The 26,261-nt window shown below is 46.0% G+C and overlaps 2 protein-coding genes across 3 annotated transcripts; both read right to left on the reverse strand.

The window, feature by feature from the left end:
- Window positions 1–3,594: 3,594 nt before the first annotated feature.
- LOC114870367 (G-protein coupled receptor 4-like) lies at window positions 3,595–22,254 on the reverse strand (the record flags this gene model as incomplete). The annotated part of the gene is made up of 6 exons (XM_029174878.3): window positions 3,595–4,313; window positions 4,386–4,573; window positions 4,686–4,833; window positions 20,842–20,878; window positions 21,054–21,954; window positions 22,028–22,254. Coding segments are annotated over 2 exons (645 nt in total), but the record flags the coding sequence as incomplete, so codon positions are not given.
- Window positions 22,255–22,589: 335 nt separating this feature from the next.
- LOC114870373 (G-protein coupled receptor 4-like) lies at window positions 22,590–25,731 on the reverse strand. 2 transcript variants are annotated; one of them, XM_055502536.1, is made up of 4 exons: window positions 25,544–25,731; window positions 25,093–25,295; window positions 23,607–23,788; window positions 22,590–23,533 (listed from the first exon to the last, which is right to left on the reverse strand). In XM_055502536.1, the coding sequence occupies exons 2-4, from the start codon at window positions 25,219–25,221 to the stop codon at window positions 23,029–23,031; spliced, it is 816 nt and encodes a 271-aa protein (XP_055358511.1). In that variant the 5' UTR covers window positions 25,222–25,295; window positions 25,544–25,731; the 3' UTR covers window positions 22,590–23,028. The 2 variants fall into 2 exon arrangements, with proteins under 2 accessions (XP_055358511.1, XP_029030717.1); XM_029174884.3 differs by having other exon boundaries at window positions 22,591–23,533; window positions 25,093–25,731.
- Window positions 25,732–26,261: the final 530 nt, after the last annotated feature.

Here is a 26,261-nt window from a genome sequence, read left to right on the forward strand (position 1 = left end):
AAATGGCACTGGGCAGGAAAATCAGCGTGTAAATGAGCACCACCAGAACCAGAACCGCCACAATCCACAAACAACTTCATTTAAACTCTTCCAACAGAACTTGACCATAAGTGGAGTGCAACCACGAACCCGATGGAAGCTGCAGCAAACAGCCGTTTTACCGTTTTCTCAGTGAAGCCCTAGGATTCTTCAAACTAAATCAATCTTAATACAAGCACTAACAACGATCATGCAGCTGCAGTCTCAGAGGAACAGGTTCTAGAAGCTTCATGGCTTCCTGTTCTTCAGTGAACTGTCCAAATGCTCAGATTTAAGTCGCCAGGTTCACGTACTCACCAGCGTAAACAGGGAGTAGGCAGCCAGCAAGGTCAAAGGAAGGCAGAGAGCAATGATGGCGAGAGTCACCACAAACAGGCCGTCCACGCCGCTACAAGTGGAGCAGCCGGCGGTGACGTTGGACTTCTCCATCCTGGACTAGAGTAAAAACTTAGAAAGAACCAGTGAGAGCAGCATGTTCAGTGTCTCTGAGGATGAACCTGGAACTGAGTGAGGAACAGATTCAGCTTCAAAATGCAATGAATTATTAAATAAGTCATTAAATAAGTCATTAAATAGCTTAAAGGGGTTAACTCGACGTTGCTGGGACAGATTTGATCAGAATAAACACATGTTCACAATACACAGCATTTCAGCCTTGACAGTATAGACATAGTAAATATTTTAACCTGCGTACTCCTTTAGTTTGCATTTCCTTGAGACAATGAATAGAAGAATATAGTCGCGTTCCAACCTTGAAGCGTTAGAGTCTGATGTTGGCTCGTCTGCATGCAGAGTCCAAACATCGTAAAGGACAAGGTTCATGAAAACCTGGACTTGGCTTTGCATTTGTTTAGGGACGAGAAGGAAAACTCAGCCAGGCGCAAATATGTAAAACATGACAGTCAAAGTTTGTGTTTCATACACAGAAGGAAACAAGTTTGATCAATGGAGTTTAAGTTTAACTAACAAAAACACAGTTTCATATTTTACTCCAACTATAAGTTTCTATCTCATGTTGATGCTTTGTCCTGTGATCATGTTACATGACTCCACATCTCTATGCCATGATATACTGTACGATGACAGACAGACAGACAGACAGACAGACAGACAGACAGACAGACAGACAGACAGACAGACAGACAGACAGACAGACAGTCTGAAGCTGGTCTCGGACCCCAGGACCCTCTGCATTGGATCCTCCGATGCTGCAGCTTTTCTGTTTTTAAGCCTGTGAACCAACAGCTGCACATCTGGACACCATCAGTCAAACTCCACCTGCAGACGACGCCTCACCTCTGGTGGAGACGAGTTGACCTCCAGGAGACGGACTGACTGTCGGTGTAGCAACCTGCAACAACCTGGAGCTCAACACTATCGAGACAGTAGAGATGGAGGTAGACTCCAGGACAGACCCCCCCCCCGGCCCCTGTGACTCGCTCCAGCCTACAGACAGCTGAACTGCTTTTGTTTGTACACCTACTTTTTCTTTGTTCTATATGTAGCTCTTTTATCCTAATATGTGAATTATACTGGATGTTTATTCTTCATATCTTGACATTTTAGTGCATTTACTAATAGTACTATACTAAAAAGTCTAATAAGTGTCATAGTATAGTATGTAGTTAAAACAAGTATTATATATTACAGTATAAGACACATTTACCACATACTACAATGCAGAGTTCAAAGGCAACTGAGGCCTGTTGTTGCATAAAGTATGTTTTTGGGCTCATAACTACAACTGATGACACATCACTGTGGTAAAAAAACAACTGAATTCAACTGAACGCTGACGCTCCTGAAACCAAAAAGACACAAAGTACGGACACTTTTACTAAGGAAGAAGAGTCTTAGCGATAATTCTTAATCTCTCTTTATTGCATTAGAACATACATTTCTCATATATAGACATATATATGTTTTTTTATAAATGTGAATTTGTACACTACAATCTTTAATTGTAACATGTTAAAAAATACTTGTAACGCTCCAAAAACATAACACTAAAAACAGCTACCAAACAATGGTTATTACATTTCCTTGTTTCGTTAAATGTTTTGTTTTGGCCACCAAGAACAGACAAACTAGATGGCAGAGATGAACCTGTCAATCAGGAGGAGAGGAGAGGACCACAGTCAGAGACGGGCTGCTGTTCTGTTATTAAATGGAGGAGGATGAGGGCGAGTGAGCACAAGGTCAAGCATTAAGCAGAGCCACGTGTGACGGCCGGACTACATCACAGAGAGTCACGAGAGGCTCCCAAACAGAAAAGCAATGCCTACGACAACAGCAGCAGGTGGGTCACGACTTGGGAGGTACAGCAGAGAGCTAACACACACACACACACACACACACACACACACACACACACACACACACACACACACACACACACACACACACACACACACACAGGCTGGATGCAGATGTGTGCAGGAGGTCAGGAAGAGAAAGAAGATGCACGAGACAACAAGCAAATCAAGAATCCCACTTCAAACCCAGAACCAATGGTCCCCAGCAGATTGATTGTCCTCCTACACCTGGACTACCTCCCCTCTCTTTCTCTCCAGTCTACTTTGTCCCCCCTCCTTCCTGTTCCTCATACAGGTTTCTTTCGTTTCTCACACACACACACACACACACACACACAACCCTGTGACCCTAAATGGCGTTGATATAGAGCTATACACACATTTACATCCACGCTCTCACACACAGACACGGCAGGTGGACACGGGTAGGAACACGGCTGACTGGCTGTTAGCAGGAGGCGGAGGCTTGGATGGTGCAGAGCTGAAAGCACACGGATGCTGCAGTCTGTCATCGACATGACAATCAGTGCTACAGACGCACAATGAAACGTACAAAAATCTGTTTCAACAATTATCCTTTTACGGGTTTGAAAAATCGCTGTTCCAAAGCCATTAGTCCGCTAATGTTCTAGTATCTAATATGAGGTTTTTTTTTTCATCAGATGGTCTTCAGCACAAGATCAACTTAAAAGTTTATTTTCATGTTAACGTTTAATCAGAACTAAAAATGTCACAAACACACGATGGAGGAAGGACCCAAATGCACAGCGTCTAATTGATTAAGAACAAAAGTTTAATGGTCGAGGTTAGGCAGGCAGAGGTAACCCTAACCCTAACCCAGGCAGAGGTCATACACAGTACAGGCAAAACTGGATCTGACAAGGAGTAGGCAAAGGCGATGTCAAAAACACGCAATGGTCAGACTTACGGCTCAGGACTGTCAAAGGCTGGACTTAAGACAAGGCAGGGTAACAAGACTGGGTGATACACGATAACGAGATACAAGGCAACGCTGGAATGCTGGTCAAAGCAACGCAGACAATCTGGCAAGATGCTATGGTGAGAGGTGGTGCTTAAATACAGAAGGGTTGATTACTGACGATGCACAAGTGAGGTTAACAAGGACCGGAAGTAAAGCTAGATTAACTGGGTATGAATGCTGGGCAGGAAGTGGTACCAAGAAAAACGCGGAAGTGAGTAAGACAGTGACTAACTATCATGAACTATGACAATAAACATGTCTTGAAATTATTTTTTTATTGAAACAGGAGGAAATAAATGATCACATACATACAATGTGTTATATAAAAAAACATGCCAATAAAAATGTACCCAATGATTATTAACTAGAGAATGTTTATTATAGTAAAGTTATATAGTATATATAGTTCACTGCAGTATAATATGTACTACTTCACCTGCTCTTACTGAAACTCTGGTTTCTTCTTTGACTACACAGAGCTGTTGATGTGGCTGCTCTCATCGTTTATCACTGGCCTGTTCACACTGTTACCTAAGTTATTGTCTGTGTCTCTTTTAGTCAGGAAGAAATACAGAAACGTGTCTGCAAGTGGACCCAGCCCGAAAAAAACACCTACCACATGATCCAGTATATAGTTTCCTGTACCTCCTGACAGCCATACAATCAGAGAGGGAATAATAAGCAACATGTGAATAAGCACCAGCAGAACCACACTGCCCACGACTCTGTGCTTTAGACTGAGATTAACGCTACTGTTTACACACAGAGATCTAAGGGATATAACAAGAGTGGAGATGAGGAAGGGACATGGAAGGAAGAGGTAGATGAGATGGACAATTGGTACTCGTCCAAATACAACAAGATGAAGACGCAAAAAGACGCAAAGAGGAACCAACCACAGAAAGAAGGAAACCACGGCACAGACTTTAATAGACTGTCTGAAGCAGGAGACTCGTGGGCTCAAGACCACTGAACACCTGTAACACAAGAGCAGCAGGTGAGAGGAACATCTATGGAAATGAGGTCACACTGTGTGGACAGACGTGCACCTTTCCAAAGCGAGGCATGTCCTGAAGCCAGCGCTGACCATCAGACCAAAGACGTAGATGAAAACTATAATACTATCATACCATCCCATAGGAGGACCGATTGTTAATGAAGCCATCATAGAGCAGAGCTGCAGGAGGTCAGAGACCAGAAGGTTCATGACATAGATCCGAGTCACGTCCCTCTGCACCTGTAAGAACAGTTAATGAGGTTCTGACCTGTGTGAGAGAAACTCTCCTCCGGTTCACATGGTGCAAACAGAACAGGGGCCCAGTGAGAACATGCAGCTGTTATAGACATACCTGAGAAAACGTAGCGAAGATGACCGCTCCGTTCACCGGGAGGCTGATGATACCGATTACCCACAGCAACCACTTTGCATCTCTGACAAGACGCTCATACTCCCATACCAAGCTGTGGTAATGATAATCATTGTACTCCATGGAGTTGCTGTGATGGATGAGGAGATGGAGCAAATTAAAAAAAAGGAATGAATCTTTATTTCAAACTGACACTAATCCAATTAAAGGTAATAGCTTAACCTTATCCAGCCCATAGCATGTAGTTAGCATTAAAGCTAGCCCTGGGCTAGTTTGTGACCCATTTATGGGTCTACCGCTGTGATACTACAGTATACAACATACATAAAAAAGGCCTCAAATGAAAACTCTAAACTAATATCCCTAATATCTAGGGATATGCACCAAAGCATGCTAGCTATCACATGTGGTGAGTTATGAGCCAAAGAATGAAAAATGCTAAGGTAATCACTTGCTAAATAACCATGTACATTCATATATCATAAAACAAAGTCCATATTACTGGTGAAGTGAATCCTACATTCGAGGAGGTTACTCACTCACTCTGTGAGAGTTCTAGCCCTCCTACAGAGCTTATCTGAAGTCATTTATAGGGGGCGCCAGTTGGTGACATTTCTTATTGCACCAGGGCCATAAAACGCAATCAGCCATTTTACTGGCTACCAGCTCTGTCAATCTTGTGTTGGTATTTTTAGGCTAATTCCATAGCTTATAACAAGTAAAAGGACACTTCACTGGCCAAAGGCAGTTGTTGCTAGGAGGAGATATGGCTGCACAGACACCTGCGCCCCCTAATGGCCTGTACAGCAACTTTGGAAACAGTGGACACGAATGAACACCTTCACAGATGTTTAGATCGGTTTCATTGCTGTTTTAGGAGGATGGTAGTGGAAAAGCATATAGAATATCTACAATAGGAAACTCCAAAGCTCATTTGCCTGTTATAAATAGTTATAACTGCTTCACTGTATTAAAAACCAGCCTTTTGCTCAGTTAATGTTCACAGATTGTGCTATGATTTCATGGGGGTTAGAGCATTCAGCAGCCTCTGATTTACTGAGATATTCATTCTAACTGTGCATTTTTCTTTAGATATTACTGAAACATTACAGTACAACATACTTTTCTTTTATTCATAAACATCACATCATAACACCTACAGCAATTTTACACTCCATATCACATTCCACAAGTGTCCACTATAGTTATGACACTATTTGCAGTCAAATAGACTTTGTGGTTGAGATATATTCATTTAAATGTAGCTTTGGCATTTTTAGAAAACCCTCAGAAAATATGTAATGATCAGAAATCAACAACATGATCACTGAATATGTGTCAGACTAAATGCTGCAAAGCATTCACTGTAATGATTTTCTAATCTTTATCACTTTATCAACGTATTTTCTTCACTCATTTGTAGTCATACTTGTCTTCTTTCCAATGATATGCCTGGCTAGGCCATCAAAACTATACTTTAGTTTGTATCTGCCAGAAAGTGAACACAGTTCCAGAAATCCTTCCATTCACTTCAACAGAAAATATTCTCTGACTTCTGGCTAAAATCACAGAGGGACAGGCATTTTTAAATCGCAACTGTGGCCAAATTTTTCAATTCTCAAGCGTAAAATTCACACCATTTGCTCACTGAAGCCTTGGAATTCATAAAGTGAAGTTATTTTTGTGAAAACCTTTATGGTTTTGGTGTAACAAGCCTGTTAAGCTGGGGTGGAAATCAGCCTCACTCCAGCTCTTTGTGCTGATCAGTGAAGGTTTCTGCCTGCTCCAACGGCACAGCTGCAGCAGATAAGGGATTGAACTCAGTAGCACTTTGACTTACCAGTCAAACTCCTAATGCTCAGTGTCCACAGCAGCTTTATGCATATTGCTGATGAGTTCATTGCACTGTTGATTCCCCATAAGAGCAGTTGTAAGAGCAGCACTTACCAAACTATAGACCTTTGTCATATAGCTATATATATTTAAGCTAATAACCAAAATTTGTGAATCTAAATTATAAACATAATTGGTATCTCCACTCAAGAGCTATCCATCCATTCAAGAGCTATCCATCCATCCATCCATCCATCCATCCATCCATCCATCCATCCATCCATCCATCCATCCATCCATCCATCCATCCATCCATCCATCCATCCATCCATCCATCCATCCATCCATTTTCATCCGCTTTTCCGGGGCCGGGTCGCGGGGGCAACAGTCTGAGCAGAGAGTCTCTCCAGCGAGTCCTGGGCCTTCCCCGGGGCCTCCTACCGGAGGGACATGCCCGGAACACCTCCCCAGGAAGGCGTCCAGGAGGCATCCGAACCAGATGCCCGAGCCACCTCAACTGGCTCCTCTCGATGTGGAGGATCTACTCCGAGCTCCTCCCGGGTGACAGAGCTCCTCACCTTATCTCTAAGGGAGCGCCCAGCCACCCTGCGGAGGAAGCTCATTTCAGCTGCTTGTATCCGTGCCCTTGCCCTTTCGGTCATGACCCAAAGCTCATGACCATAGGTGAGGGTAGGAACGTAGATTGACCGGTAAATTGAGAGCTTTGCCTTTCGGCTCAGCTGCCTCTTCACCACAACGGACCGATACACCGACCGCATTACTGCAGCCGCCGCACCGATCCGTCTGTCAAACTTACGCTCCTCTCCTCCCTCACTCGTGAACAAGACCCCAAGATACTTAAACTCCTCCACTTGGGGGAGGAACTCTCCTCCAACCTGGAGAGAGCAAACCACCTTTTTCCGGTCGAGAACCATGGCCTCAGATTTGGAGGAACTGATTCTCATCCCAGCCGCTTCACACTCAGCTGCAAACCGCACCAGCACATGGTGGAGGTCCTGGCCCGATGAAGCCAACAGGACAACATCATCTGCAAAAAGCAGAGACGCTATCCTGTGGTCCCCAAACTTGACCCCCTCCGGCCCCTGGCTGCGCCTAGAAATTCTGTCCATAAAAATAATGAACAGAACCGGTGACAAAGGGCAGCCCTGCCAAAGTCCAACATGCACCGGGAACAGGTCTTACTTATTGCTGGCAATGCAAACCAAGCTCCTGCTCCGGTTGTACAGAGACCGAACAGCCCTTAGCAAAGGGCCCTGGACAGTTTGCCAGAATCTCTTTGAGGCCGAGCGATAGTCCTCCTCCATGGCCTCTCCAAACTCCTCCCAAGCCCGAGTTTTTGCCTCCGCAACGGCACGGGCTGCAGCACGCTTGGCCTGCCGGTACCCATCAGCTGCCTCAGGAGTCCTACAGGTCAACCATACCTGGTAGGACTCCTTCTTCAGCTTGATGGCGTCCCTTACCTCCGGCGTCCACCACCGGGTTCGGGGATCACCACTACGACAGGCACCGGAGACCCTGCGTCCACAGCTCCGAACGGCCGCGTTGACGATGGAGACGAAGAACATGGTCCACTCGGACTCTATGTCTCCCACCTCCCTCGGAATCTGGTTGAAGCTCTCCCGGAGGTGTGAGTTAAAGGTCCGTCTGACAGAGGGTTCAGCCAGGCATTACCAACAGACCCCCACAATACGTTTGGGCCTGCCAAGTCGTTCCAGCCTCCTTCTCTGCCAGCGGATCCTACTCACCACCAGGTGGTGATCAGTTGGCAGCTCAGCCCCTCTCTTCACCCGAGTGTCCAAAATAATGGCCGAAGGTCAGGTGAAACGACTACAAAGTCTATCATTGACCTCCGGCCTAGGGTGTCCTGGTGCCATGTGCACCTATGGACACCCTTACGTTCGAACATGGTGTTTGTTATGGCCAAACTGTGCCTAGCACAGAAGTCCAATAACATAACACCATTCGGGTTCAGATCAGGGAGGCCGTTCCTCCCAATCACGCCTCTCCAGGTATCACTGTCATTACCTACGTGGGCATTGAAATCTCCCAGAAGAACGATGGGGTCCCCAGTTGGAGCGCTTTCCAACACTCATTCCAGAGACCCCAAGAAGGCCGGGTACTCCACACTACCATTTGGCCCGTAAGCACAAATGTGAGTGACCTATCCCCCACCCGAAGGCGCAGGGAAGCGACCCTCTCGTCCACCGGGGAAAACTCCAACACATGGCGGCTAAGCTGGGGAGCTATGAGCAAGCCCACACCAGCCAGCCGCCTCTCACCGCAGGCAACTCCAGAGTAGAAGAGGGTCCAGCCCCACTCAAGGAGTTGGGTTCCAGAGCCCAGGCTCTGTGTGGAGGTGAGCCCGACTATTTCTAGCCAGTAATTTGAGCTCCTCGCATATCCCCAACATAATAGATGCAAACCTGTATGAGGTTAATGAAACTCAGCCCTTTTTGAGACCAGGTGGTGTTACTGATTCATTTGGCAATACCAACACCCTCACATTTTCTTCATCCACCACCCATATCCTGTGGCTCAATGGTATAAGTCCTTGGACTCTGGAGTAGGAGATCTGGTTTTAGTATCCATTGAAGGCAGACCAAGACCTTGATATCCTTTCAAAATATAAGCACCAATCCAAATCCAAATCTTTACACTAACTAGCACATTTTCTGCTTTTTAACTGGTTAATAATGGTTAGTTAATGAGACTATATTGCTGTTTAGCTATTAATTTCACCTGCTTCCTCAAATTGTCTAACCTTTCCAAAATTTAAAATTCAGATACTCCCTCTGCACCACCCACCTGTCAGCTGTTTTAAATGTTTCCACAACATTAAACTATTCTTTCAGCTCATGGACTCTATTTACCTATTTTGATACATTCAGCTATATTTAATCAAATTAAGCAATCCTTTACATACTTCCTTTATTCTAGCGTTTCTTAAATTTTAGCAGATCTCTTTGAACTTTCCTTCATTTGAAATCAAACTTCTTCAGATTCTTTTGAAAATATTCAGCTCTGTTTAAATAACACCCATTCTGTTCAGATACATTCATTTATACTTTATGTGTTTGAGCTACTTTCATATATGTTTTAAATGTTTCAGCTATTTTCAGCATTTCTTCATCAATACATTTAGCATGGAAGTATTCACTGTTCATTTTCCTAAGGAAATGCTTTTTCTAGTTATTATTATTATTATTATTATTATTATTACTTAAGTGCTTCTGCTAACTAGTTCTGCATACTTTCAGCTACAGAAACCATTTAAATACCATTAAGGTATGTGCACATACTCATACAAACATATACATATATCATATACATACACATATGCATTGTTATACATATCTCATACTACTTAATAATAGCCATGACATACAACACCACAATTTCCATATTCACGCATTATTGATCTTGGTAGTGATAAGTACCAGTAATACTTACAGTACAACTAGGTTTAGGAGGCCTGTTAATCAGCTCTGGTGTTGAGTGTCCCACTACAAGGTTCGTAAAGCTGTAGCTGTAGAACTTCTCTCTTTAACTCATCACTACAGACACAGATTTTTAGCTATTGATATCATTTTTTTACTCATTCGTAGTCATACGTGTCTTCTTTCTAATGATATGTCTGGTTTAGCCCTCAGACCTATACTTTAGTCTGTAGCTGCCTTAAAGCGCAGAGACTTCCATAAATCCTCCCATTCACTCTAATGCACTTTTTCAGAGAAACGCAGAGGTACAACATTTTGAAATCGTGAAGGTTGCCACTATTTTTTTTCTTCAAATATAAAACTCATAACAGTTTATAAAGTGAAGTTATTCAGACAGCTATTATGGTTTTGCTGTAACAAGCCTGTTTAGCAGGGGTGCAAGTTTTCTCAGAGCAGAAGGATCCTGATTTTCCCACTTTTCATCTCCATGACAACGGCACAACTGCAGCTTTGAGTGACAGGTCAAACTCCTGATGGTCAGTGTAGCAGCTCTATGCATATTACTGATTAGTTCATTACACGTTTCGATTGTTTAGTAATTAATCACACATTTACTCTAAGTCCTTTTAAAAATAAAGGCACCAATCCAAATGTTAAGGTTTAACAGCACTATTTTTGCTTTTGAATGGGTAATTGTGACTAGTTATTGAGACTATTTTACAGTTTAGCTATTAAGCACACCACACACAACTAGTTAATTAGACTAATATACTGTTTAGCAATTACCTGCACAGGCTTCCTTCAAATCCCTTCAAAAAAGCACCAATTCAGATCTTTAGCTAAAAATAACAACATTTTTTATTTATTTTTTTGTTCTGTCCAGCAGTTTAGCAAGCAGCATATATTACGCTGAATGCCACATTGCGGGAGGGAGGAGGAGGAAGGAATCCCAGCAGCCAGGGAGCCCACACACCTTCATTTCCAGGAGGGCAGGTGTTGCAACCCAAGCCGCCCACACAGAGCCCCACAGGCAGAGCTGCAGCAGCCACAGAGACAGCACCCGAGGCCAGAGTGGGCCACCGGGGGTCAACGCTGTCCGCCCCATGAGAACCAGGGGCAAACACTCCCCCCGGCGGAAGGGTCGGCCTGAAAGAGTAGAGCCCGAGGACCCACGGTCCGTAGGGAGCCCGCCAGAAGATGCCCCTGCGCCCAGAGTGGGGCCCGCCCCCAGCCCACCACCCCTACACGGGCGGAGCGGGGCCGACCCCATCGGCCCGACCTCATCCCCTGGCGCTACTCCGGCCTGCAGCACAAGGCCAGCAATTGGTGGGGGTCAGCAGAAAAGAGACCACCCAGGCAGACGATCATCGTACCCCGGGCGAAAAACCGGACCCCCCACACTTCAACCGCACCACACGTATACCAACTCACACAAACACAGACGCATATACCCACCCACATGTGCAACACACATCATCACATCAACACACACACACACCATAGACTCTCTCACAACAAACTAGTCAATCATACGTGAACCAATGCGCTCTCAGATACGTTCTCGCACCCACACCATTTGCTTGATCACATTCGTGGGGAGGGTAGGTCTCCGGCCTGCCGTCCATGTGGCCCCAGGCAGGGACCGCAGCTCCTCCCGAGCCCTGACCAACCCCCCCAACCCGGGGGAGGCAGAGGGCAGCAGAAAAAGGTGCCCCAGAACCCTGCAACCCAGCTTGGACGTGAGTGTGTGGAACTAAAGTGCACTGAAGGTGGGTGACACCTCCAGCAGCACAACCGCTGGCTGACGGTGTGTCCCCCGGACAGTGCCCCCCCTCGCCCTAAATGTCTTTTTGCAGTTAAAACTGGGTGGTGATCTCTCCATCAGGGCCAGTGGCCGAGGCCACAACTGGCCTCAGCCCCAGGCCCCAGTGAAAGAGCCCACCCCCGGCCCTAAATGTATGTGTATGTAGCTAAGTATGAGGAACTTTGGGAGATAGCCAATTCTCCGGGGGGTCCAGCAGACAGAGCCATCAATGGGAAGGCTCCGTCTACTGGCCCCCCCGCAAGGAGCCCCCAGATTCCTGGACAAGTGTGTATGACTAATGCAATTAAAACTGCAGAGCATCCCACTTGGAAGGGACGGAACCACTTCCCAGTAGCCCCGGTCCCTCCATCAGCAGGACGCCCCTTGCAGACCTAAGTGGATGAATGCGGAGAAATGTAGTTGGGAAGCAGAGCGCCAGGGTCCGCAGAGCCAGGTTCCCGACTGGCTCTGCTACCTATCCCACCACCCCCCACAACCCCCAGCCAGGAAGGGACAGCCGAGACCCAGGGACCGCAGTACTACTGCCCAGGCGCCACACGCAGCACAGCCAGAGCCATCCTCACCCTTCTTTCACACTTACCCATTCTCTCGCTCAAGTATGCCCATGCTCGCCCCATGTAGTGTGACACTCAGACCCACACACATACTCTGCGGTTGTGCATTGAGGGCCAGCCTCCGCCCAGGGCCCAATGAAGGTTCTAGCCTGAGTAGTCCGCCAACCCCCCCTGCAACAGGCCCGAGCAGTTACCAGAGGGCGTCGGACCGCTAGGGCGGGCAGCGCCCCACCCGAGCAGTGGCAGCGCCCCAGGGGAGAGACACCCCTCCGGGCACAGGCAGGCACCCCCAGAGGGAGTCCCCCGGACGCAGGTCACCCAAGTCTCCACCCCTAGGTCCGCCCCCGCACACCGGCAGGGAGGCCCGCCTCCGGCTCCCCGGAGACAGGCACACGCCAACCCTCAAAATGGTCCCACCCCGGCACAGGGCCGCCGGTCCCAGCAGTCACCACACCCCCGCCGCAGGGGACCCCTGCGGCCAGCCCTGAGTCCACCAACCCGTTGTCCCGGTCCCTTAGGTAGGCAGGCACCCCCAACCACCAGTCACCCCTCCACCACTGTGCCAGACATGACGCAGAACCCGAGCCCCACGCATCCTTACCTGGAAATGGAATCAATCAGAGTATAGTTTTTGGTCATTGATTTGATGAAGCAGACAATGTGTCTAAGGTGGTATAATCTAACAAGCTGTTCAGGTATTGAGTAATGCTTAATTTTTTTTAGTTTTCCAGTTCATGAGGATGATTTTCTTTGCGACACAGAGGGCAGAAAGAAGTGTGTGTGATGAGTTTGTCTCTAGATCAAGCCCACTTAGATCTCCTAGAAGACAAAGTGCAGGGGCTGCTGGGATTGGACAGCTTAACTGGGTTGACAGGTGTTCACATACTCTTTGCCAAAATTGCTGCACAGGTGAACATGACCAGAATGCATGTAGGAATCTATCTGCTGTGTTATCTGTACAGTGAGGGCAAATATTTGAGTTTGTGAGATCCATTTGGAACATCCTTTGTCCTGTATAGTGAGTTCCATGAAGAATTTGTATTGTATTAGTTGTAAATTTGTATTTTTTGTCATTCTGAATAAATTAGAACATATGTTATTCCAGAACGTGTGATTAGTGGTGATATTGAGATCAGCTTCCCATTTAGAGATCGGAAGGCTCACTGTCTGGTCTACATTGGAAATTAAGATATAGATTTTGGATACTGTCCTTTTCCCTGATAAATCAATAAATCGCTCTATTACTGGTGGTGGTTGCATGTGGATGGCAGTATTCTTACTTTTTGCATTAAGTATTGACTTTAGTTGTTGGTATTCTAAGAAATTGGCACTAGTGATTTCATAGTGAGACACTAGTTCTTCAAAAGAGGTAAACTTGTCTCTTGTGAAAACATGTTTCAGATGTGTTATCCCTTTGATATGCCAAGTTGGAAAGTGTATTGCCTTTTTGTTTTGTATGATGTCTGGATTGTTCCAGAGAGGTGTGTTTTGGCAAAGAGTAAGCAAAGACCCATTAATTTTAAGAAACCCCCACCAGGCTTGCAGAGATGCTTTTATGCTAATGTTCTGGTAACAACTATGATGTTTGATTTTGGTGCTGATAAAGGGCAGATCTGCAACTTTAATATTTCCACAAAATGTTTGTTCAATGTCTATCCAGGAGGAGTCTGCTGGCATGGGTTTTATCCATTTGTGGACATGGTTCAGTCTATTGGCAAGAAAATAGTGGTGGAAGTTAGGTAGTTCTAGGCCGCCGCAGCGTCTGGATTTTTGAAGAGTTTTTAAACTAATTCGTGGTGGCTTGGTTTTCCACAAAAACTGTGAGATGTAGGAGTCTAATGTCTTAAACCACGCCTGGGCTGGCTGAGTTGGAATCATTGAAAATATGTAATTAATTTTTGGCAGGATCATCATTTTTATGGTGGCAATTCTTCCCATAAGTGAAATGGGTAAGGACTGCCATCTTTTGAGGTTGGCTTCTATTTGTTTTAATAATGGATTGTAGTTTAGATCAATAAGCTCTGATAGCCTAGACGACAATTCAATGCCCAAGTATTTAATGTTCCCTGAATGGAGTGTGGTAGTCATCCATGTACTGTTTTAAGGTCTGTACTGATTGCCAGTTCCTGTTGCTCACAGCTTTGCTTAGCCTGTCCAACTCTGGGTTAAATACTAAATTAAAGTCCCCTCCTACTATAAGTTTGGAACCAGAGTGAGCAGACAGTGATGTGAAGAAGCTGTGAAAGAAAGAGGGGTCATCAGCATTAGGGCCATACACATTAGCTATGCAATATTCAATGTTTCCTATCAAGATATTAATGATTATATATCTCCCTTCTGGATCTAAAATGGTATCGTTATGCGTAAAGTTAATCTTTTTATTTATCAGGATGGCGACCCCTCTTTGTTTAGAATTGTAACCAGCTAAGTAAGCATGTGGGAACTCTGCTGATGCCAGAGTGTAATTTATAATTTTGGGAATATGAGTTTCCTGTAGTAAAACAATGTCTGCTTGTAGGGTTTTCAAATGGTTAAATATTTTAAATCGTTTCTCCTTCTTATTGATTCCACGTACATTCCAAGTTACAATCTTCAGTGGTGTCATATCTTACCTGACTGCTGTGGATCACTAGTCTTGTGTGTATGTAGTGTGACAGACTTTAGGTGTGTGGCTAACCTTAAGTACCTGTGTATTCTGAGTTGTGTGTTATCTATGTATGTGCACGTGTTTCCCCTGTGCAGTAGATGTTTGTGTGTGGCTGCTGGAGGGCTACATAGCTGGCTGACTACGTGGAAGAAGAATAGAGAAAAGAAGGATGTAGACAGTGTGGAGTGAAAGTAGGTGAAGGAAAAAGAGTAAAGGGAAGGAAAATTAAAGGGAAGTGAGTGATTACGTATGGTGAGCGCTTTGCAAAGTGAGTGAGTGAGTGACATTAGAATGACAATAAACATTTACATGAAACATCTGCGAGAACGAGTTTGAATACTGGATGTAAAGTTATAACACATAGTTGGATTGCATCTATTATTTTTTTTAACAAACCTTATACATTAAACCATTGTTGTTACATACCACCTGCTAGTACAGCCACGCAGTTGCTTCCCGGTCCCGGTAGAGCTCTCCGTTGACGTACAGTTTGTCGACGCTGATGACAGCCCTGCAGCCTTCTGCCATGAACCTCTTACGGATGGGGAACAGTCGGCGCCGGCGGTCGAGGATCTCCTTGGGGAACTGGTCGTTGACGCTGTAGTCGGTTCCCTTCAGCTGTCTGCCCCGGCTCTTAACCAGTTCCTTCTGCTTAAAGTCATGAAACTTGGCAACGATGGGTCGGGGGCGCTGGCCATCCGGTCGTCTTCCTCCAAGTCTATGCGAACGGTGGAACGCCATCTTGTCGACAACTTCCGCTGGAATCTTCATCTGTTGTTTAATGAAGTTTTTAATTGTGGTTTCAGTGTTTTCCTCTGCCTGTTCTGGAATCCCCGAGAACACCAGGTTGTCCCTCATGCTGCGGGCCTGCAGATCGATGATACCTTCTTTTATTTTTTTATTTTCGGCCGCTAGCTGAGCCACATCCTCCGTCAGGGACTGCACCGTTCCTTTCAGGGCCTCGTTCTCGGTGGCGAGAGAAATCACCTGCTGCTGGCTAAATTCCAGGGAATCGCGGAGGGCCATAAACTCTTTGTGGAGGAGTTCCACTAGCGCCAGACGTGCGTCGAAGCTTGATATTTTTTTCTCGATTGACTCCAGTGTAGCAATCCACGTCTGGACTGAGGTAACCTGACCTACATGTGAACTTAACTCCCTCCTTGGAAGAGCCCCTACGTCCCTTTCAGTCCCCAGAGATAAGGGACCCTGAATCTTCCTCCACAACAGGAGACTGGCTTCTATCACCCTAGGCACCAATTTACGCCAACATCTCAAAGGTCCATATCAAAGAACCATGAGTCCACTTTGTTGATCTACCTGTAAATCCCTCAGGATTCTACCTCTGCTTATCATGCCAAAAGGACAGGCTGTCACATTTATCACCAAGAAGCTGTCTCTCCCAGAACTGGGACCACCAGCCATAAAATGTGGAATGTGCTCATCAAGGAGAACGAGAGACTTCATTTGGACACAGGTTCTGGTTCAGATGCACCAGAACTTTCAACTTCCATGAAACTGATGTCATTGTATTCTGTGGACAAAATGTTTTCATTTGATATTAGATTGGTTTCTGTGTGATGTTCAATGCCTGATCTACAGATTTGCCAGGAAATTCCTAAAGTTACAAAGGGACTTCAACTCATCACCATGCTCTCCTTTGTGTGTAGGCACAAAGTTGAAATAGAGAGACTCACCGTCTTTACTTCTTTTAATCTGTGCAACACACACATGGACTATTTCCACCAGCTACAATTCGATCCAATCCTCATTATTGTATCACATTTTTAAGTGTTACAATTGTTTAATTAGTAATGTCCAGATTAGGTCATTTATAATTTGATTTTGCTTGCATTTATTATTCGTGTATGTTTTAGTGTTTACTGGGTGTTGCATAAGACAAGACCAGGCATCATGAATAACATTTAATTTGTCACAGCGTTGTAAGGGACCACATATAAGACCTTAATATTCTATGCATTTAATATTACTGTTTAACCATTCTGACTTCTCTGCTTATTTGAGTGTCAAAGTGATCATTACATGTTTATTGTGTTATGGTGTGATGGAACTTTGAGCTTGATGAAAAGAGAAGAGCTTAGTTATCCCAGATTTAGGAGCGATCCAAATCAAATAGTTTGATTCCTGATCTAAAAGAGGTGGAACTCTTCACCACTGGCTGAAGTCATTTCTCCGCCCTGCAGTGACCACTGCCCAGAGGTATTTAAACCAGTGACACCCAAGGCAAAACGGATTTCCCTCTATCTTCAAACTTCTTTCACTTTTTCCTTTTTGCGTCGCATTACTTTTCTTTAATTTTCCTTTGTTCTTAAATTTTGTAAACCTAAGTTAAACTTAGAAACACGAACGAACAACGATTTTTGTAATGTTAGAAAGTCATCAAGAAACTCCGCGAAACTGAAACTATTACAACCAGTCCTTAATTGACTCACTATTTTTGATCGAACCAATTAAATTAGATTCCAGCCCGTTTGCTTTTTGGGCTAGTTTAAGTAGCGCTGACGCTTTGAAACACCTTGGAAGTCCAGCCTGGCTGACTGTTACTTTGCTGAACCCGAGCCGTCCTCATCAATCGCGGGCAACGATTCCTGGCCCAGAGGCCGTGGCACCTGGACCAGAGAGGGCACGCCTGCTCAACCGAACCGGTAACGGGAGACGCTGCACAGCGGCTACAGCTCCAAACTAAGACAAGACGAACATCTCTAATCCTCTGAGAATTCTGGTGTTTCTCAAAGCGCTAAAATTGAACATTCCAAATTGATTAGTTATCCTTAGATTTGAATTAGTTAGAGACAAATACTCTTTTCTCTTGATCAAAGCCATCACACACTCAGGTCTTGACCATTCAATGGGTTTTCACTCATTGATTCATTCACTGTTCATCATCTCATTCTGATCGTTCTCTCATTTTCTATTCTGTTTATTTGAGTATTTCCATAGTATGTTATTCATATATCCAGTAGTGTTAGATTAATAAAACGTTAAAAGGAATCTGGTTTTGTGTGCATTGTTCTTCAGATTTAAACAGAGGTCACTGAACCGCGACAAGAATTCACGGCATAAGAGACTGATTTGGTTTTATCACAAGACAGTGGTTATTGTTGTTCATGAGTGGTAACTCATTGAATTGATATCTGGCTTTGACTAGATTAATACAAGCGTGGTTATAGCTTTAAAACAAACCTGGTGCCCCAACTTCGAGGTATATTAATGTTTTGCATTAATATCAAACTATTAATAATTTGAATCCGCTACACCAGGATGTCCGTGATGTTTTTATCCGCCGAGCTAGCTCCAGGTGACTCAGGTGAGTCAGACGAACGGGAACGCTTGTTGGGAGCCGTCTCCTTTTTCCCCATTACCAGACGCTCGAAGCACTCGTCGATATACTCGAAACTTTCTTCGGTGTTATCCAGAATGGTAGGGTGGTTGATTATTTTCCGTAAAATAAGGTAGTTATTTATTTAAATTGGCGGATAGTTTGTCGCGCTGTTGTTTACTACCGGTGTCGCGCCGCCTTGTTGAATTTCTCGTGCTGTTCTCGCAGAGTCTCGCGTTCTCTCACAGCATCGCGTCTCCTCACCCAAAAAATAACAACATTTCTGCTGTCAACTAGTTTATTATGACTAGTTAGTAAGACTACTTAACTGTTTTTTCCAATTAGCTTCTTGGGCTTGCTTAAGATCCTTTCAACATAAAAGCACCAATCCAGATCTTTAGCTAAAAATAGCAGTATTTCTGCTTTCAACTAATTTATTATGAGTAGTTAATGAGACTATTTTTCAATTTAACAATTACTTACACATGCTTCTTCCATATACTTTCAAAATAAAAGTACATTTTTCCACATTCATCCACTTAGGTCTGCAAGGGGTGTCCTGCTGATGGAGGGACCGGGGCTACCGGGAAGTGTTCCGTCCCTCCCAAGTGGGATGCTCTGCAGTTTTAATTGCATTAGCCATACACACTTGTCCAGGAATCTGGGGGCTCCTTACGGGGGGGCCAGTGGACGGAGCCTTCCCATTGATGGCTCTGTCTGCTGGACCCCTCGGAGAATTGGCTATCTCCCAAAGTTCCTCATACTTAGACACATACACATACATTAGGGCCGGAGGTGGGCTCTTTCACTGGGGCCTGGGGCTGAGGCCAGTTGTGGCCTCGCCCACTGGCCCTGGTGGAGAGATCACCACCCAGTTTTAACTGCAAAAAGATATTTAGTGCGAGGGGGGGCACTGTCCGGGGGACACACCGTCAGCCAGTGGTTGTGCTCCTGGAGGTGTCACCCACCTTCAGTGCACTTTAGTTCCACACACTCACGTCCAAGGTGGGTTGCAGGGTTCTGGGGTACCTTTTCTGCTGCCCTCTGCCTCACCCGGGTTGGGGGGGTTGGGGGGGGCTTGGGAGGAGCTGCGGTCCCTGCCTGGGGCCACGTGGACGGCAGGCCGGAGACCTACCCTCCCCACAAATGTGACCAAGCGAATGGTTTGGGTGCGAGAACGTATCTGAGAGTGCATTGGTTCACGTATGATTGACTAGTTTGTTGTGAGAGAGTCTATGGTGTGTGTGTGTGTTGATGTGATGATGTGTGTTGTACATGTGGGTGGGTGTATGCGTCTGTGTTTGTGTGAGTTGGTATTCGTGTGGTGCGGTTGGAGTGTGGGGGATCCGGTTTTTCGCCCGGGGTACGATGATCGTCTGCCTGGGTGGTCTCTTTTCTGCTGACCCCACCAATTGCTGGCCTTGTGCTGCAGGCCGTGGTGGCGCCAGGGGATGAGGTCGGGCCGATGGGGTCGGCCCCGCTCCGCTCTTGTGGGGGTGGTGGACTGGGGGCGGGCCCCACTCTGGGCGCGGGGGCATCTGGCGGGCTCCCTACGGACCGTGGGTCCTCGGGCTCTACTCTTTCAGGCCGACCCTCCTGCCGGGGGGAGTGTTTGCCCCTGGTTCTCATGGGGCGGACAGCGCTGACCCCCGGTGGCCCACTCTGGCCTCGGGTGCTGTCTCTGTGGCTGCTGCAGCTCTGTGGGGGGTTCTGTGTGGGTGGCTTGGGTCAAACACCTGCCCTCCTGGAACTGAAGGTGTGTGGGCTCCCTGGCTGCTAGGATTCTCTGCTTGTTGGATGGGCGTAGTGGCCGAGCCCCTCACATCACCCTGGCTTCCACAAGTGGCATTGTTCATGCACCAACGTCTGCCTCACCCTTTGGGTGAATAATATCAAGCTACAGCCTTACTAACCTTGTAGTGGGACACTTTCCAAATCCAACTGTAAGTATTACTGATGCTTATCACTACCAATATCAATAATGTGTGAATATGGAAATTGTGGTGTTGTATGTCATGACATGCACATATGTATGTATATGATATGTATATGTTTGTATGAGTATGTGCACATACCTTAACACTATTATTGGTATTAGTATTAATCTCCAAGGTAAACCACAGTACAAAAGTTGTTTAGTTATAAATGTGTTAGCCTAAGGTACATCCCATCTTCTTATTTATTTTGCTCCGATTGTTTATTTAACAGATTTGCTTGGTTTCAGCAGCTGAAACCACCCTTCCGCATACGCACCCTAAAGCAGAAACTTAACCTGTCCACCAACACAGCAACATCACACATATTTTGGATTAGCTAAATCAACCATAAACCATAAATCAAGAAGAGTATATATATTCTATATATACGCCTCTTGTTAAAGCAAAGCTGTCCATCACAATATGGCATTCAGCGTAAGATATGCTGCTTGCTAAACTGCTGGACAGAAAAAAAATTAAAATAAAAAGTAAAGCGACAAGAGCTGACCTTTGGAAGCTGAAGCAGCACAGAGTGAATGTCCTTCCTGTAAAACAGTTTAAAAGCATTGTAATTAAATAACAGAACCAATTACGTGAGTGTGTTTAAAGTGTTTAAATATTAAATATGAAATTTAACGTAATTAGTTTAACTTCACTGCAGTAGTTTTGAACGTGGTTGAAGTATTCAACCATCCAAAGGTGAAGTAGATCAGCACCTACCTCTAAAGCCGCGAGGGACGATCTCAACCTGAAAGCGCCTGTGTTTTATATCTTCTTGCTTTTATCCCTCTCACACGATGACGTGGCAGGTGAACAGGAAGGGCCTCGTTTCTTCCTGCAAAGCTCCTCTGCCTCCTTTTAATCCATCCAAGTCCTGGTGGTGAGGAACACAGTATCAGCCCTGAAGAAGATGGACACAAAGGAAGGAGCCTCAGGATGAAGGTTCAGGCTTTAATGAAAGAGCCGTGAGCATGTGAAGGGTTTCAGCGAAGTGTGACCAGTGTTATTTACTTCACATCTTCCTCTAACTATATATATATACACGTACAAACACACACGCACGCACACACACACACAAACACACACACCACACACACACACACACACACACACACACACACACACACACACACACACACACACACACACACACACAAAACCTGCTGAAACGCCTTTACAGGTTTTTAGTGATTGACACGAAGCTCATGTCCTTATTGTAAATGACATAGTTAGTTTTATATTCGTTTTATATTGTTTGTCGCTGAAGGTGTTGTTACTTCTGGCATCTTCTGCCAGCGACCAAATGGCACTGGGCAGGAAAATCAGCGTGTAAATGAGCACCACCAGAACCAGAACCGCCACAATCCTCCGCTTTTCAGCAGCAGGGACGCTGATGGAGGTGTACAAGGCTCTGAGGGTCCCGCCGAGGAAGAACAGGAGCAGCGGGTAGGGCAGCAGGAAGACCACGGCCAGAATGGTTTCACTGACGACAAAGTCCGCCTGGAAATGCACAGGGAGGATGTAGAGCAGAGGAAGAGTCCAGACCACGGCAGAGACCGCCAGCGAGACGCCCAGCGTTCGTCTGAAGCGGTACCACAGCGGCCAGGCCACCACCAGGTACCTGCAGGAACAGACACGCATGAAGGTCACGGATCAGCCGCAGGCGAGTGGACGCAGAGCGAGACCGCTGCTACCTCTCCAGAGCCACGCACACCATGAAGCCCACGCCGGCCACCACACCGAAGTAGTAGACGAAGAAGAAGAGGTCGGAGTTGAGCGGCTGAAGCGACACTTCAACCACCATGCAGCAGAGCTGAATCAGGTCAGAAAGGAGGACGTTGATGATGTAGACAGGAACAACTTGATCCTTCTGGACCTGCAGGACAGAGGAGGAATCCACTCTGGTCACGAGGAGCCTAATTTACTGCAGCTGGTTCCACGTTGGCTGGAGATCATGACGCTTCATTAGCTCTGGTCCACACGTTTAACTTTGCAAGGAAAATGCTGAATGGTGCAGACAAAGCAGATGCATTCAACCCTCTGGTGAGTCTGGACCATTTGCATCAGTTTTGCTGTGTCTAGACTGGACCTCTGCACATACAGTAACCTGAAACCCATTCTTACAAAGGGGAAGGAAGCAGGAAGGCTGCTGGCCCTGAACGCAGCATCGCATCATCAACAACTTTTTATTTTTATTTAAACTCTTCCCACACACTGCTGAAACCGATCTGTCCACAAACACCTGTAGTTTTCTGTACAGTAGATCAGGAAGTGGGCAGCTTCTATGAGTGCTGGGTGAATATGAGGCAAATACATGCTGCAGTGTAAATGTCTGCAGTGCTTTTCTCGAGGATGCAGTGATTCGTGCTTCTCTGTGATGCATTGACATAAACATAAGTGATGGCGTCCAGCATTTACTCCATCTTTTACAGAGCTCTGTCTGTAGACGCAGCGCTGCACATTCACCGTTGGGCTCTTTGCTGTGACACTGTGGTTTCCTGTTTGTTTACAGTTAAGACAAAGGGGGCGCGACCACAGGAAGCAGCATGTCTGACCTCATCCACTGTGAGCTGCTGTTGTAAGATTTAACAGAACCCACACAACAAAGACAAACACTGATGTTTATTACAGTAGAACCATCTACTCAAACTCAGTCATGTTAACAGTTGAATTGTAACTTATGTCTTGTTTCCTTTCATGCTGATCTACTGATGCCATTTCTTTCCATTGTGCAACAGACAAAGGCCAGAAGCTTGTCCCCGAGTCCTCCCTGCTTTAGGAAAACATACAGGAACAAGTCGGCCAAAGGACTGAACTTGATTATAGTGAAGGACAAATCGCTGAAGGTGTTGTTACTTCTGGCATCTTCTGCCAGCGACCAAATGGCACTGGGCAGGAAAATCAGCGTGTAAATGAGCACCACCAGAACCAGAACCGCCACAATCCTCCGCTTTTCAGCAGCAGGGACGCTGATGGAGGTGTACAAGGCTCTGAGGGTCCCGCCGAGGAAGAACAGGAGCAGCGGGTAGGGCAGCAGGAAGACCACGGCCAGAATGGTTTCACTGACGACAAAGTCCGCCTGGAAATGCACAGGGAGGATGTAGAGCAGAGGAAGAGTCCAGACCACGGCAGAGACCGCCAGCGAGACGCCCAGCGTTCGTCTGAAGCGGTACCACAGCGGCCAGGCCACCACCAGGTACCTGCAGGAACAGACACGCATGAAGGGCACGGATCAGCCGCAGGCGAGTGCACGCAGAGCGAGACCGCTGCTACCTCTCCAGAGCCACGCACACCATGAAGCCCACGCCGGCCACCACACCGAAGTAGTAGACGAAGAAGAAGAGGTCGGAGTTGAGCGGCTGAAGCGACACTTCAACCACCATGCAGCAGAGCTGAATCAGGTCAGAAAGGAGGACGTTGATGATGTAGACGGGAACAACTTGATCCTTCTGGACCTGCAGGACAGAGGAGGAATCCACTCTGGTCACGAGGAGCCTCATTTACTGCAGCTGGTTCCACGTTGGCTGGAGATCATGACGCTTCATTAGCTCTGGTCCACACGTTTAACTTTGCAAGGAAAATGCTGAATGGTGCAGACAAAGCAGATGCATTCAACCCTCTGGTGAGTCTGGACTATTTGCATCAGTTTTGCTGTGTCTAGACTGGACCTCTGCACATACAGTAACCTGAAACCCATTCTTACAAAGGGGAAGGAAGCAGGAAGGCTGCTGGCCCTGAACGCAGCACCCCATCACCAACAACTTCATTTAAACTCTTCCCACACACTGTTGAAACCGATCTGTCCACAAACACCTGTAGTTTTTTGTACAGTAGATCAGGAAGTGGGCAGCTTGTATGAGTGCTGGGTGAATATGAGGCGAATACATGCTGCAGTGTAAATGTCTGCAGTGCTTTTCTGGTGGATGCAGTGATTTGTGCTTCTCTGTGATGCATTGACATAAACATAAGTGATGGCGTCCAGCATTTACTCCATCTTTTACAGAGCTCTGTCTGTAGACGCAGCGCTGCACATTCGCCGTTGGGCTCTTTGCTGTGACACTGTGGTTTCCTGTTTGTTTCCAGTTAAGACAAAGGGGGCGTGACCACAGGAAGCAGCATGTCTGACCTCATCCACTGTGAGCTGCTGTTGTAAGATTTAACAGAACCCACACAACAAAGACAAACCCTGATGTTTATTACAGTAGAACCATCTACTCAAACTCAGTCATGTTAACAGTTGAATTGTAACTTATGTCTTGTTCCCTTTCATGCTGATCTACTGATGTCATTTCTTTCCATTGTGCAACAGACAAAGGCCAGAAGCTTGTCCCCGAGTCCTCCCTGCTTTAGGAAAACATAATTATAATGAAGGACAAATCGCTGAAGGTGTTGTTACTTCTGGCATCTTCTGCCAGCGACCAAATGGCACTGGGCAGGAAAATCAGCGTGTAAATGAGCACCACCAGAACCAGAACCGCCACAATCCACAAACAACTTCATTTAAACTCTTCCAACAGAACTTGGCCATAAGTGGAGTGCAACCACGAACCCGATGGAAGCAGCAGCAAACAGCGGTTTTACCGTTTTACCGTCAGTGAAGCCTTAGGATTCTTCAAACTAAATCAATCTTAATACAAGCACTAACAATGATCATGCAGCTGCAGTCTCAGAGGAACAGGTTCTAGAAGCTTCATGGCTTCCTGTTCTTCAGTGAACTGTCCAAATGCTCAGATTTAAGTCGCCAGGTTCACGTACTCACCAGCGTAAACAGGGAGTAGGCAGCCAGCAAGGTCAAAGGAAGGCAGAGAGCAATGATGGCGAGAGTCACCACAAACAGGCCGTCCACGCTGCTACAAGTGGAGCAGCCGGTGACGTTGGACTTCTCCATCCTGGACTAGAGTAAAAACTTAGAAAGAACCAGTGAGAGCAGCACGTTCAGTGTCTCTGAGGATGAACCTGGAACTGAGTGAGAAACAGATTCAGCTTCAAAATGCAATGGATCATTAGATGAGTCATTAAATAGCTTAAAGGTGATTAACTCGACGTTGCTGGGACAAATTTGATCAAGATAAACACATGTTCACAATACACAGCATTTTAGCCTTGACAGTATAGACATAGAAAATATTTTAACCTGCGTACTCCTTTAGTTTGCATTTCCTTGAGACAATGAATATAAGAATATTATATAGTCGCGTTCCAACATTTACCTTGAAGCGTTAGAGTGTGATGTTGGCTCGTCTGCATGCAGAGTCCAAACATCGTAAAGGACAAGGTTCATGAACACCTGGACTTGGCTTTGCATTTGTTTAGGGACGAGAAGGAAAACTCAGCCAGGCGCAAATATGTAAAACATGACAGTCAAAGTTTGTGTTTCATGCACAGAAGGAAACAAGTTTGATCAATGGAGTTTAAGTTTAACTAACAAAAACACAGTTTCATACTTTACTCCAACTGTAAGTTTCTATCTCATGTTGATGCTTTGTCCTGTGATCATGTTACATGACTCCACATCTCTATGCCATGATATACTGTACGATGACAGACAGACAGACAGACAGACAGACAGACAGACAGACAGACAGACAGACAGACAGACAGACAGACAGACAGACAGACAGACAGACAGACAGACAGTCTGAAGCTTGTCTCTGACCCCAGGACCCTCTGCATTGGATCCTCCGATGCTGCAGCTTTTCTGTTTTTAAGCCTGTGAACCAACAGCTGCACATCTGGACACCATCAGTCAAACTCCACCTGCAGACGACGCCTCACCTCTGGTGGAGACGAGTTGACCTCCAGGAGACGGACGGACTGTCGGTGTAGCAACCTGCAACAACCTGGAGCTCAACACTATCGAGACAGTAGAGATGGAGGTAGACTCCAGGACAGACCCCCCCCCCCACCCCCCCCCACCCCCCCCCCCCC

The sequence above is a fragment of the Betta splendens genome, chromosome 15, assembly GCF_900634795.4.
Source record: "Betta splendens chromosome 15, fBetSpl5.4, whole genome shotgun sequence".
NCBI classification, from domain to species: domain Eukaryota; kingdom Metazoa; phylum Chordata; class Actinopteri; order Anabantiformes; family Osphronemidae; genus Betta; species Betta splendens.

Coding starts and splice junctions, on each gene's coding strand:
- LOC114870373 (XM_055502536.1), bottom strand. CDS start 25,221: ATGGAGAAGTCCAACGTCACCGGCTGCTCCACTTGTAGCAGCGTGGAC. Junction 23,789..25,092: donor CCTACTCCCTGTTTACGCTG/GTGAGTACGTGA, acceptor TCTGTCCTGCAG/GTCCAGAAGGATCAAGTTGT. Junction 23,534..23,606: donor GTGTGCGTGGCTCTGGAGAG/GTAGCAGCGGTC, acceptor CTGTTCCTGCAG/GTACCTGGTGGTGGCCTGGC.